Source organism: Rhineura floridana, chromosome 5 (assembly GCF_030035675.1).
Source record: "Rhineura floridana isolate rRhiFlo1 chromosome 5, rRhiFlo1.hap2, whole genome shotgun sequence".
NCBI lineage: Eukaryota > Metazoa > Chordata > Lepidosauria > Squamata > Rhineuridae > Rhineura > Rhineura floridana.
In genome coordinates, this window is record NC_084484.1 from 42,955,747 (window position 1) to 42,969,729 (window position 13,983).

The window sequence follows — 13,983 nt, forward strand, 5'->3', positions numbered from 1 at the left end:
CTGCGCTCTGCAGGTGAGGGCCTCCTGCAGATACCATCTTATCAAGAAGTCTGTTCCGCACAACATAGGAAATGGACCTTTAGTGTGGCAGCACCTACCCTGTGGAATTCCCTCTCCTTAAATATCAGACATGTGCAATCTCTGTTATCTTTTTGGCACCTATTGAAGACTTTCCTCTTTCAACAAGCCTTTTAAGTTGAGATCTATCCCAGTCTGCATCTATGTTGGAATTGCTTTTTAATATGTTCTTAAACCTTCTTTTTTAAAATGTTTTTAATCTTAGAAGGTGTTTTGAAAGCCTTTTTTAAGTAACATTTTTGAAGATGTTTTGTTTTAATGTGTTTTAAATTTGGTTTTATGGTGTTTTAATGTTTTGGTGCTTTTGTTTGCCACCCTAGGCTCCTGCTGGGAGGAAGGGCAGGATATAAATCAAATAATAATAATACTCAGAGGTAGTATGCTTCTCAAAACTAGTTGCTGGAAGCCACAGGAAGGGAGACTGCTCTTGTACTCAGGTCCTGCTTATGGGCTTCCCATGGGCATTTGGTTGGCCACTGTGAGTACCGAATGTTGGGCTAGATGTACAGCTGGCCTGATCCAGACGCTTCTTATGTTCTTATGCTTTTAGCTGCACTGAAATGGTTGAGACTGTGTAAATAATGATCTGTGTTGGCCTACTTAATATCATGTATGGATGTTTTACTTGGTAACCATGGACTTGTAAGAATGTGGAAGAGCAGTACACCTTAACAAAACCTTTCCCTTAACACTCTCCTCTGCCCCCAGTTGCATGGCTTCGACTTCTATCCCTTTGCCACTAGGCTTCACCCTTGGGTGCATGACTCTTGGAAGCAGGTTCCATATTGCAGGATGGTGTTTCAGGAGGCTCCTAGCTCTTGACAAGTTGGAGAACACTGCACTATTAATTCATTTTAAAATAACAACTGCGGTGAAAATTTCATTGGTTGGTTATAGCAAAACCAATGCTTGTTGCACCACAGTTACTGTTCAGTCTCTGAACTCTGGGTTTAAATCAGATTAGTGGGTAATCTATGGATCATGAGATGTTGTTGAACTCCAATTCCCATCACACACACCCCAGCCAACATAGCCAACAGATGATGGGAGTTGTAGTGCAACGTTGTGTGAAGGGACCCAGGTTTTCTGACACTTGTTTAAATAATTTGGAAAGGATGCCATTTACTGAATATTGTGTTTGTTTTAAAAAGAATTAGATAGAAAGTAAAAAGCAATAAATCTTAATTTGTTCAAATTAGGATTTTATGCCTTTTTCTCCTATTTGTTGGAGTAAGGTATGGAGTACTGAACTTTTTCAATTTAATAGCGGTGGAGTGCTCTGTCCCTCTTCCACACCTAACACGGGAGTTCAGTGGGATGCTGGAGGGGAAGGCCAATAATAGACCAATAGGGCCATGAATACTGGTGATTTCAGAATTAGAGAATTTGTTTTTTTATTATTGCATTTGTGCAGAATAGGCATTCACAGCATGTAGAAAGCTGAAACTGGTAGGAAAAAATATATCCAGTAAAAGATAGATGGCAGGCAAGACCAATCTTTGAACTTTTATTTAAAAAGTGTATCATACGTATTGTAGCCTGCAGTATTTTTTATAATTTTTTGTTTGCAAATTTAACAAATAAGAGAGAAAAGAAAAAAAAGAAAAAAGAAAGAAAGGAAAAGAAATAATATAAATTATCATTGTCATCTCCTATTACCTCACATTAAGGATACAATAATCGTCAGTACTTCTATCTTAGGTTAAACGTATAAGTTAATATAAATCCCCCAGATGTCCAAGCAGGTATCTTCCCACCCCCAAAGTGACATCTATAAGAAGTATGTTCACATGTATCCAGACCAGTGTCCTGCCTGAACTCGAGGGACTCAGACACAGCTATAGTTTTTTTTATTTTATTGAAGTAACAGAACATTTCAGAGCTCTTCATGAATCTACCTACAGCTTACTCAGAACTCAGCATCCCTCTCTAACTAACTAGGCACAACTTGGTGGCATTAAGACATTGACTCAGCAACTAGCCCTTTCCCCTTGCCCAGCTTAAGTAAGAGCCTCAGCTTCAGTCCTGTTCTCTCTCTCTTTGGGGAGAGAGCTGTCAGGTGGTGGCATAGGCGCAGGGAGAGGTGCCACGTCAGGCAGCGGAGTGGGCGGCCAGTCCGGGGGTCTGCCGGGGGTGTGTCTGGGATGGTTGGTGGTGACCCATCAACATCCACAGTGGGGGCTGCTTCAACATCTCCCCCCTCGCTGGGTCCTTCCCCAATGGGAATGTCCCAGTCCAAGTCTTCCTTGCCCCGCTCCTGCACTTTGGTCCACCCCTGCTAGCATGGCTCACGACAGCCATTAAGATGTGCAGAGCATTGTGCAATAGATTATGGATATTTGTCCTTCCAGGCTGAAAGTATAAGTCTCTCAGTGACCATGAGGGCTCACTGATTCCACTTCCGTTTTCTGCTGTTAATCCCTATACTACAGGAAGATACTTTTAATGGTATATGAACATATGCAAATATCAAGGATTTCACCAATATGAAACTGATGTGGAAAACAACTTCAGATCAAAAAGCATATCTCGCTAGACAAGCCTACATCATGTGTCTCAACATTACACCTTGAAGACTAGTATCTCTAGGTTTAACAGACTATTACATTTTTTCCTAACGAATTGAAAAGGACAAACACATGGTGCTATTGAACTACAACCTCTATAGTCACTGACCATTGGTCATGCTGGCTAGGGCTGAGGTGTGGTGCAGTTAAAACAACATCTGGAGGTACTGTGTTGGCAACATAGGTCTTAAGCCTATTTCACCCATCTACTAATAGGAAATATCTAACTTATTAGCATATTTTCAGAACCCAAAAAATTGGTCTGTGTGATGCTTTATAATGTGAATTGTGATTTCATCAAATGTTCACTATAAAATATGTACAAGCATAAGCTGTGAGTATGTAACTTTGACTCTATTTAGATCTCCATTTAGGCTTTAGAAAAAGAATCAAACACTGTGTCCTGGAAAAACAAATTCTGGGCTTAGTGTTGCTTTTGTGAAAGTACCTAGTTGGGAATGCCATGGGTGCAATCCTAATCATACATAGGATTAACATCATATTGAACTTTAACTTCACGAAATAATATACAGTCTTGTCCATTAACACCTACATAACATTGTGTTTGGAGGGTCAGAGCAGATAACAAATTAATATCCCTTTACAATTAAGGAAAGTGATTATGTCCATGTGTGTATCTCAGGTGCCTCAATGTGGGTGACAGCAACATATGAAGATGCCTTATACCATGTCAGGCCATTGATCCATCTAGCTCAGTATTCGCCTGTACAGTACTGGCAGGCAACAGCTCTCCAGGGTTCCAGGCAGGAGTTCACCCCAGTCCTACCTGGAGATACCAGGGATTGAATCTGGGACCTTCTGCATACAAAGCGTATGCTTTGGCATTGAGCTATGATCTTTCCCCTAAGCAACACAGGAGAGCATCTTAGGAGCTGCTTGTGCCTCTCTACCTATGCAAAAATTAGGACCCACCCACCCCATATCTTTAAAACTGGTGAAGATTACATCCAGCAGAGAAGGCAGTGTGCCCCAGGCCTGTGGAGCGTTACAGAAATGTGTAGACTGGGTGGAAAGTGAATCCTTCTCTTCAACTGATTAAAAACCTAAGTATTTCCCCTCTAAGCAGCCTCTGAAAAAATCAGAAAAAGGGGAATTGGGCTTCGAGGGCTAATCCCCCCCCTCCTCACACAAAAATAGTATTTTTTGGCCATGAAGGGAGAATGAGACAATTTATGCTGATTAAAAAAAACCCCACTGAGAGTGTGGGTCTAGACACTGTAGTATTCCAGCTTGAATTATTTCTTGTTATGAAGGCTTGGACATTTGTCTTCCTGAGTTGTGGGCTCTTAATGCCAAATGAACCCTGCTTTAAATTAGTTCAGGACATTTTTTAAAATGTAACCCAGGCAGAACATTTTTTATCCATGTCATGTGAACAGGCACTGTTTAAGCAGCAGCATTTTTGCTACTGAACTGTAGAGGTTTAAATCCTAATCCAGCAAATCATTTCATAGTACCACACAATCTTTCTAATACCTTTAAGACTGACAAGCATTATTTTAAAATGTTTTCCTGAGGGCATGTTGTTTATGATGAGGCCAGCTGAAGATTTACAGCTGTACTTTCCACTGTGGGTTAAAGTCACATTTATGTGTTGATTGCAGCTCTGGCTACTCTACCTTGTGATATAAGTAAAAATAACCAAACCCTCACTTCCTGTATGCTAAAGTTTTAAAAGTCTAAAAATGAACACTAATGACAGAGTTTAGGTTTGCATGTATATATGGTACAGTGAAGTAGAGCCTGAGACTGTGTTATAAGATCTTTGGGAGGAAAGGAGTTGTAATAGTGGTAATTCTGCCATTATTTAATTTATAGTAAAATGGGTCTCAAAATGTTTTGATTTGGAATTTCCGAATCCCAGATGTGCGAGGTCTGGCTTTGAGTTGTTCCCTGGGGAGATCATTACAATCTGTTCATCGCCCAATTATACGTCATCATCATCATTTAACCTTTCATTCCACTGTCTCTATTTACCAAGGACAGTCCCTCTTTTCTGATCTCTGACATTGTTAAATCACCATCCTTATTTTATCACATTTTTGGTTGGTTCGAGGATATCTGTTAAATCTTTGTTACTGAGAGTTGCTAAAGCTGTTATTGTTCTTCAACAATTAACTCTCTCCCAAGGATCTTCAGAAGTTGTATTCCAGAGAGAGGGAGAGAGGGAGTGCGTGTACAGATCCACATGCTCGCTCTCTGTGTGTGTCTCTCTCTGTCTCTCTCTCTCTTCCACAGGGCCTGGGTAAAAGTCAGATTCAGTAGAGTTAAAACAGAGCCTCTTGAAATACATGAGTTCACATGGGAGTCTCCAGAGATCCATCATTTATTTATTTAGAAAATTTATAAACCATCTGCTCGAAAAACGATTCTCCAAGCAGTGTACAAGTACAATTATATATAAACTGTGACTAAACTTGACAGACTGATTTAAAACAAAAATACATAAAACCATAACTAAAAACAAAGAAAAAAATTGATCAGATTAAAGCTTACATTAGTAGACTGCATAATAAAAATAACAGATTTGGTACTCAGCAGCACCACAAGAACATTGATCCAGGTCTTCATTATTTTTACGTTGGATTACAAAAAGCGGACCCAGAGGTTATCTATGATTTGATCATGGTTTTGAGGGGAACCCTTGTACAAAAAATTATGAGGATCCATAAGTATCTGTGCTTTGGGTCTACATTTTGTACCAGGCATTGCTGGAATGCATCTGTGCTTTTTATGGTTCAGTTAATGGAGACAGGTGTGGTCTGTGATTTGATGGTGGCTAGAGAAAACATGAGGAAATTATGCAATTTTAAGATGATCCATTTTACTATATCCAATGTGTGTGTTTGAATATGCACCATCTTTCTGGCACCCCATTCTCTCTCACCTCTGATTCGTGTACCACCACAGTTTCTGCCCCAGGCGTACCATTTCCCTCCTGCAGTCTCCCAGCTCGCTCTCTTTTTCCTCCTACCCTCTTGGTTGTTTTGTGTTTAGCTGTTCTGAGCCATCTAGAGGTGAAAGGAGAGAGCATCACTTTTTCATCTTCCATTAGTTTTATGTATTTTTCATTAGGGGGGAAGGTCACCACCCTCACTATCTAATGACAGAAGGGGGGCATGAGCAGGAGGGAGGGTTGCGCAGAGGCTCTGGGTGCACCAGGGGAAGTCCTCAAGGACGCTAGTGTGATCACAGGTGCCACGATGGCAATCCTAGATCTAATACATATGTAAGGAAATGAGTGTGCATTAACATTAAAGTGCAGTGCAGCGCACAGCTTGCTACTTCATATTGCAACTCTCACAGTTTGTAGCTTTTTGGATACATTTTAAACTGTTACTAAGATTTTAAGGCAGGCTACTTAGCCTTTAGAACAGTGTACACTTAGCTATTGCAAAGTAAAATCTTCAAAAATATATTATGAGCATATATAACACAACATATAGGAACTCCATTGTGCCTCCTCTCTTTCATCTGTCACCTGATAACAGCCATTTCAGCAAACTCCCTCGGGGGACATGTGAGAAACAGGGCTCATTCCAGCAGCTCAGATGAAACACCATCTTCATGCTGCCTGTCCCTGAACTACCTTTGTTCTATCTGATCATTATAAAAACTACTATTTAACTTAAAGAATTGGTGCCTAGGTTTGCTTTCCTCCCCTCTTCCTTCCTTGTCCCGTTTTCCTTATGTGTTGTGTCTTTTAGATTGTAAGGAGGCAGGCAGAGCTTGTCTTTTTTTAACTGATTGTATGCAAGCTACTCCAGTAGCCTTTTGGGTGAAGAGCAGGGTACAAATTCTCTAAATAAATAAATAAATAAAAACATGTTCATGAAATCAATAAAATAAAGTTGCTAGATATGTTTCTGCTCAGTTGGCTTCTTCACCAATTTTTGCATCAGAGTTGCATTTCTCCAGACTCAAATGGGAAAAAAAGATAAAAGCTAAAGTCCTCAATAAGTGAAGTGTCCAGTGCAATGTCTGCCACAACTTCTTGGGATCAGTTTCAGTTGCGTGGCCTGATGACATGGACAAGGTACTTGTGACAATATGGCCAGCAACATGGCCTCCTGATCTTTGTCCTTCTTGGCTTATTAAAGTTTGCTGTGGGGGAATGACTGAGTGGATCCAGGGTGTGGGCAACTTGTCTTTGCGGGAGGGAGTGGTCTCAGCTGCCCTGAAAGAGGCAGTGCTCCAAGGTAGCTCTGTTTGAATGGTGCTGTAGTGCAAGTAAAAGATCGGTTTAACGGTTTCAGTTGATGTGGCCTGATGACATAGACAAGGTGCTTGCAGTGATGTGGCCAGCATCGTGTCCTCTTGATCCTTGCCCTTGGCTTATTAAAGCTTGCCAAGGGGGTTTGACCAAGTAGATCCAGGGTGTGGTCAACGCATCATTGTGGGAGGGAGTGGTTCCAGCCGCCCTGAAAGAGGCAGTGATCCAACCACTCCTGAAAAAACCCGCCCTGGACCCATTGGTCTGCGACAATTACAGACCGGTCGCAAATACCCCCTTTTTAGGGAAGGTGATTGAGAGGGTTGTGGCACAGCAATTGCAAGTACTCTTGGATGAAACAGATTATCTTGGCCCATTCCAATCTGGGTTCAGGCCTGGTTATAGGACTGAATCAGCCTTGGTCACCCTGATGGATGACCTTTATCAGGAGAAGGACAGGGGGAGTGCGACCCTGTTATTCTTACTTGATCTCTCAGCAGCTTTTGATACCATTCTGAGCCAACTGAGTGAAATGGATATCAGAGGCACTGTTTTACAGTGGTTCCAATCCTATCTCCAAGGTCACTCTCGGAGAATAGCATTGGATGACTGTCTTTCGGCCTCCTGGCAGTTGTCCTGTAGGGTGCCACAGGGTACTATCTTGTCCCCATGCTGTTTAACGTCTATATGAAGCCCTTGGGAGTGGTCATCAGGAGATTTGGAGTGAGGTGTCAGCAGTGCACTGATGATACCCAGTTCTGTTCCTCTGTAACTGCTGGATTGGGAGAGGCTGTGTAAGCCCTGGACTGGTGCCTGGACTCGGTGGTGGGGTGGATGAGGGCCAATAAACTGAGTCTGAAATCCTAGCAAGATGGAAGCGCTGTGGGTTCATGGTTCCCACGTTTGGATAATTGGTCAGTTACCTGCTTTGGATGGGGTCGTACTCCCTCTGAAAAAGCAGGTCTGTAGTCTGGGAGTGCTCCTGGATCCATCTTTGTCACTAGAGGCCCAGGTGACCTCAGTGGCTAGGAGTGCCTTTTACCAGCTTCAACTGGTAAGACATCTGCGTCTGTTTCTGGACCGGGATAGCCTGACCACTGTTGTCCATGCACTAGTAACCTCCAGGTTAGATTACTGTAATGCGCTCTATGTGGGGCTGCCTTTGAGGTTGGTCCAGAAGCTGCAGCTGCTACAAAATGTGCTGGCACAACTGCTCACTGGTGCAGGGTATTGCCAGCATGTTATCCCATTGCTGAAAGAATTGCATTGGCTGCCGATTAACAACTAGGCCAAGTTCAATGTTCTGGTTTTGCTGTACAAACCTCTATATAGCTTGGGACCAGGATATTTAAAAGCTTGTCTTACCCTTATATACCCAGTCAATCACTGCGCTGTGCAGGTGAGGGTCTCCTGCAGATACCATCTTATCAGGAGGTCTGTTCTGCACAACATTGGAAGTGGATCTTTAGTGTAGTGGCATCTATCCTTTGGAATTCCCTCCCCTTAAATATTAGACAGGCAACATCTGTGTTATCTTTTTGGCACCTGCTGAAGACCTTCCTTTTTCAACAAGCCTTTTAAGTAAAGATCTTATCCCAGTCTGCGTCTGTGCTGGAATTGCTTTTTAAGATGTTTTTAAAGCTTTTTTAAAAAAATGTTTTTAAAGATGTTTTGTGTCAATGTATTTTAAAGTCTGTTTTTAAGATGTTTTAGAGTATTTTTAGTGTTTTGTTTGCCACCTTGGGCTCCTTCTGGGAGGAGGGGTGGGATATAATGATGATGATGATGATAGACTCTTGGACAGAACTTGGGTAAAATATGGTAAAATGTTCTGTTAATAGTGTAACTCTGCTTCATTTTAATCATAAATTAATTTTATAGTTAATGATAACTTTTTTTAAAAAAGTGATGTTTTAATTTTAAATGGGAAGTATGCTTGTTCAAGTTTTCTTTGTAAATGTGGCATTTTATTATATTTATATATTTTTGTTTTGTTTTAAAGATAAAGCACCTCTATCAAAGGGCCTCTTAATAATACCAAGCACCCTCTCACTTCTGTTGGCTCTGCTCTTTCAACATTATCAGAAATTTTTCACATACAATCTGCAAGCGGTAAAAGAGGAATTTCAGGTAAGCAGCAATTCATTTGTAAGCCTGCAGATGAATAATTTTATAGGTTAGGAGTTCTGTAGCCAGGATTAAAAAAAAAAATGTCTGGAATCCAAATGGCTGGGAATCTAACACACAACAGTTAGGGAATATATCTAACAGTAAAGCAACTCTCTCACAGCAAACACAAATGTGTAGAAAGATAGCAGTGACTGCAACAGAGGACCCACTATGGGAGAAAAGCTTTGTTTGCTCTGCCTGTTTCATTCACCCGTGAGTTAGGATGAGTTCTGGCATAACTGCTTAGGGACGTCAATCCAGTCCTGTTAATCTCAGTTCAAAGGTTTGAAAGGCTTATATATCAAATTAGAGACCGAGTAATAGCTTTGTTGCAGGAGGGTAGGGTCACTTGCAGGGAGCTTCCAGTATGCATTCCAAAGGATATCCCCTTGGCCTGCTGTGAGGATACTGGCTGGTATCAAGGCAAAGTGCAGAGATGGCAGCAAACAGCCTACATGGCAGCCTCAAAACACAGAGCCCAGTCTGCCAGGCTTGCTATGAAAACTAGTGATGCAGGAGGTAAAGTGCTGGAGCCCAGCTGTTAGGAGCCCCAGTCACATTTACAAAAGGACAGGCTTTCACACAAGCCATTCTCTGGCTTGCTTGGGTGTGTGGATACATTCTGATGGGCAGGAATGTACATATATATGTATCTGCTCCTCAGGCCCGTTTTTTTAGGGAAATGTAGTTGTGGGGTTGCTAAGATGATTGTAGCAACGACATGGAAAGTGGTTAATGGTTTTCTCACCCCATGGGGAAAAAGAGGAGGATTCTTGAGGGTGGATTGTGGCTGCTAGAATGAATCCTTAGATGGGTATATGCATGTCAAAGTCTCAAATCCTTTTTGCTTAAAACAAAATGAGAGAGAGAGAGAGAGAGAGAGAGAGAGATGTGGCTGTATGACTTATGTTCATAACATTGCTGTAGTTATTGTGAGGCATGACTAATGAATAATCACAGTAAATGTTATTGGAATACACTGCCTGTTTTTTAAAAACAATTTCATCTTGAATTTATCCAACCACAGGCACCTGAACCTTGGCTGGTATATATCTCAAATCTCTTTTGACCCCCTCTCCATCTGAAATACCATGACCGATTTTGCACTGAATTTAATATTGCCAGCTTAAATCAATTTGACAGAATGCCCATAGTATGTATGTAACCAGCTTTCAGCTCATGAAACCTGATTTATTTGCATGGTTTGGGGTTGGCATTGGGGGAGAGCAGGGTGCAAAAGAGCATACAAAGAGGCCTATGACACAAAATGCATGCAAATGTTATGCAAATTTCTGAGGGGTTTTTGCCAGTGGGGTGAAAAGCCCAATCTACAGGATGCTCAGCTTGGGGAATCCTTTTGGCACTCCAGGGCATGCACAATCTTCCAGTGGCTGCCTTCTTACATAATATATAAATGCATGAATATGCTGGCTCCCAGGGAGGAGATTGCAGCCAATTTGCTTCTCCCCTGTCAATGTGATGCAACAGCTAAGCCAAGGTTGGGCTTAGTTGTTGTCTGCATGCAAGTTTGTGGTTAAGCTCTCTCTTTCTTAACCAAAATCTATAGCCAACTGGGTGCAAACTTCCCTCCAAGAGCCAGCACATTTGCACAGTCCCGGTAAGCCAGAGCATGGCAACCATAACATGTGAACCATGCCATTATCTGTATACATTGGAGTATCTGAATCTGGAGAAAGGAAAGTAATGTTGGAGAAAAGAGTGTAAGGACATAAGCACCAGGCTGGAGGAAGCAATAGTTACTCCATCTGCATGACATTTTTGCTCTTTACATAAGACCCTAGGTTCTACCCCCAGCTTTATTAAAGCAGACCCACAAGGCACGTTTGCCACTATCATGTGGGCCATATTCTAAAACGAGCGCCTGATGTTTGATCTTGTTGGCACAAGAAAAAAGTTGATGATAGAAATATTTGTAGTAAACTCTGGTGGGTAGGGAGTGCTCACGTCGTCCTTCATTTCCTTTTCTGACTTGTCTTTAAAAGGGGATCCAAGATAATAACTTGTTCCAGCAAAAGCAACATCCTTGCTGGAAGGATTTCTTTTGACCACTATTAGCATTTTATGGCCTAGTAAGTGTTACAGATTTATAATGCTATGGATCAGTGGTTCTCAAAGTGCAAGGTAAGCTACCCTTGGTACGTGCAGTGGAACTGTATCTGGATAGCGTGACTTCAGTTGGCATGCAGTTTATAAGATGAAAGTTACAATCGTATTCATATAAACATCTTGTTCTTGTAAAACAGCTTAAAAGAAAATGTTAAAAAACTTTTTGCTTTTTATATTTTAGATTTGGAGACTTGTATGTGGGAGAACAGTATGTCTTGATCTCAAAGACACATTCTGTAGCAGCTTGCTCATCTATAACTTCAGGATATTTGAAAGAAGATATGGCAGCAGAAAGTTTTCAGTAAGTTATCATTCTGTTTCCCCTCATGTTTTATAGGTAATATACTGAAAATCTTCAGGCCTTGTACCTTCCTCCCTGCTGCCATTCTTAGTGCAAAGGTAATTGAATATCCTAGATAACTGCTCCTTATATTTGCCTTTAGACTCTGTTCCTTTCTTTCTTTTAATAAATAATAGATCAGTAAACAAAATGATTAGCGCTCCAGGGTCGGTTAAACCAAGAGAGGGCAGATGTCAGGCTTTTGGGATCCACTGAGTCTTTGCTAGAACTCCAAAGTCCAGAGCCAGATGCAAAATGGTGGCTCACTGAGTGGAGCCAGTTACCTACTGTGTTTTATAAGCCATACATTAGAATGACCTGCATGTATGAATACAAATATACATTTGCGTTACTACAGACCAAATATTTGAACACAAAACTGGCTAGAGCTGTACAAAGACCTGGTGAAAGGCAACCAATTACAATTCAGATTTTACAGCTGAGGGGCACTGAGGCTGATAAGCTGTCAGCACAAGGCCAAGTGTGGTGGTGAAGTACTTTTTTATTTGCAATTTTACTCCCTATTGTTAAATTATTAGAAGACAGAACCTCTTGCTGATTTATTGCAAATCCATTGGAGATCTAACAGCAGATCCAGATCTACCCTTTGCCCACCCTATTTCACCTCATTTAGTTTTAGAAAAGTATGTGTGTTAGTTTTCTGTTGCAGTGCAAAAAGAGCTAAAACAGCCGCTTATGATAGGCAAGCCCATTTGGTATGAAAATGCTCCAAGCTTCTGTTGTAAGACAATGACTCAAAAATGTGTTTGTATATGTGTACTAGTGTGTAGGTTGGAACTTTGCCCTTGTCCTGTCTTAATGATGTCTGTGGGAGCGGGCAGACCCAGTCATAGAAGAAGATATAGGAAAAATGTGCCACAGTCTTCTGTTTGGTATCTGATAACAAAATCATATAAATTTATGAAATTATTAAATACAGAATGCAAACCTAGATAAAAAGTTGTAAAATTTGATATGTTCCTTTAAGATCGTGTGAACAGTGTAGATGGTGCTGATTTAAGTCTGTAATCTATTTGGAACAGACCATTTGTTCAGTTCTACAGGCCAGTACAAATGTTGCAAGAAGACAATCAGACTTATTTCTTCAAACAGAATACGCATTGAAAGGCAGATGATGTATCATAGTTTCTAGACATGCTGTGGTACTTACTACATGTGGTACTTTTGTTGTAAAATTATTTCATGTAGCTCTTGAATATTCAGAGAACAAAAACCAGTATGATAACTGAATTTTTTACAACTTTTCTTTTACACTTTCATTGTCCTACATTGTGTATAAATCAGAAGGGAGATGCTGTTTTGTACTAATGTTGCCTATTCCCAGCTCAGGTACAATTTCTGTAGCAGAAATGTTCCCATTGCTTCATTAACAGTGTGGCTCACACAACTCTTGTTTGTAGCTCTAGAATAATGTACTAGGAAGATACAGCAAAATTTGTAGCAATTTGATAAAGTGTGGCTGGTTGTCATCTAATACTACCAAATTCTATCTATAATTTCTCTGCATGAGCCTCATATCTTTGGACTTTGTGCCTTATGTGCTACGTGTTTTTAAGTGCATTTCTGCCAGTTAAATGATCTAATCCTGCTTAATCTGGCCAAGTGGCCTACTTTTACCCACATAAGAACCCTCGAGACTCTTGAGTTATCAGGTGGGTTTGGAAATGATGCTGAACATGTAATACATTTTGGGGATTCTTATATTTGCTGTCTGGATTTTGACCCCTTTCAACATTTTATTTTATTCTGTCTAAAATCATGAAAGCAAAAAAGCATCTTTGGACCTTAGAAAAGTCTTTGAAAACCATGTGTGTCCCAATACTGTTGGAAAAGGTACTCTGTCTGTGATTCTGAGCACTTGTGTTTCTGTTTTTCAGTCATTTTTGCTGGGCTCCTGGATGCTGTCAGTGTTGTTTGATCTTCTCCTTGTAGAAGTTGTTGAATGTTCTTTTGGCCTCACCATCAATAGCTTGCCTTCAGGATTGTAAGTAGCTTGTTAAGGGGCTTACTGAGCTTTGGGTACCTTAAATATGATTTCAAGGGATGTAGCGAGTACAGTTTTAAGTTTTAAAAGGAAATGCATCCTTTCATATTCATTACTTTCAAATGCACATCCTTATCCACACTCTACCCTAGCTGGTCATGCATACCTACACACAACTGAAATTGAATTGAGGGGAAGTGTTAGCTTATGATTTGAACATTTGATGCATTTACATTCCCCTTGCTATTCAGAGGGAAGCAATGGGAATATTTTATTTGTCCTCAGTGATATCATTACATAGCCAGATCTTATTGGGTGCATGGCACTTTGTTGACATAACTTTTATTATGCAATACTTGATTGGCTGGGATCAGGCATTGAATAAGTTCTTGGAAAAGGAAATAAAGAAAAGGGAGCCCAGCAGCAGCAGGTGATGAACAATGGCTTCTCACAGTATGAAAAA

The 13,983-nt window shown here is 40.8% G+C and overlaps 1 protein-coding gene across 4 annotated transcripts in view; it reads left to right on the plus strand.

The window, feature by feature from the left end:
- UBAC2 (UBA domain containing 2) overlaps positions 1–13,983 on the plus strand; it is a 138,154-nt gene that overhangs the window by 2,001 nt on the left and 122,170 nt on the right. For all 4 annotated transcript variants that reach the window (XM_061626581.1, XM_061626579.1, XM_061626582.1 and 1 more), the window contains exons 2-4: positions 8,882–9,009; positions 11,357–11,476; positions 13,414–13,520. In XM_061626581.1, coding sequence (XP_061482565.1) covers positions 8,882–9,009; positions 11,357–11,476; positions 13,414–13,520 — 355 coding nt within the window. The remainder of the gene's footprint in view (positions 1–8,881; positions 9,010–11,356; positions 11,477–13,413; positions 13,521–13,983) is intronic.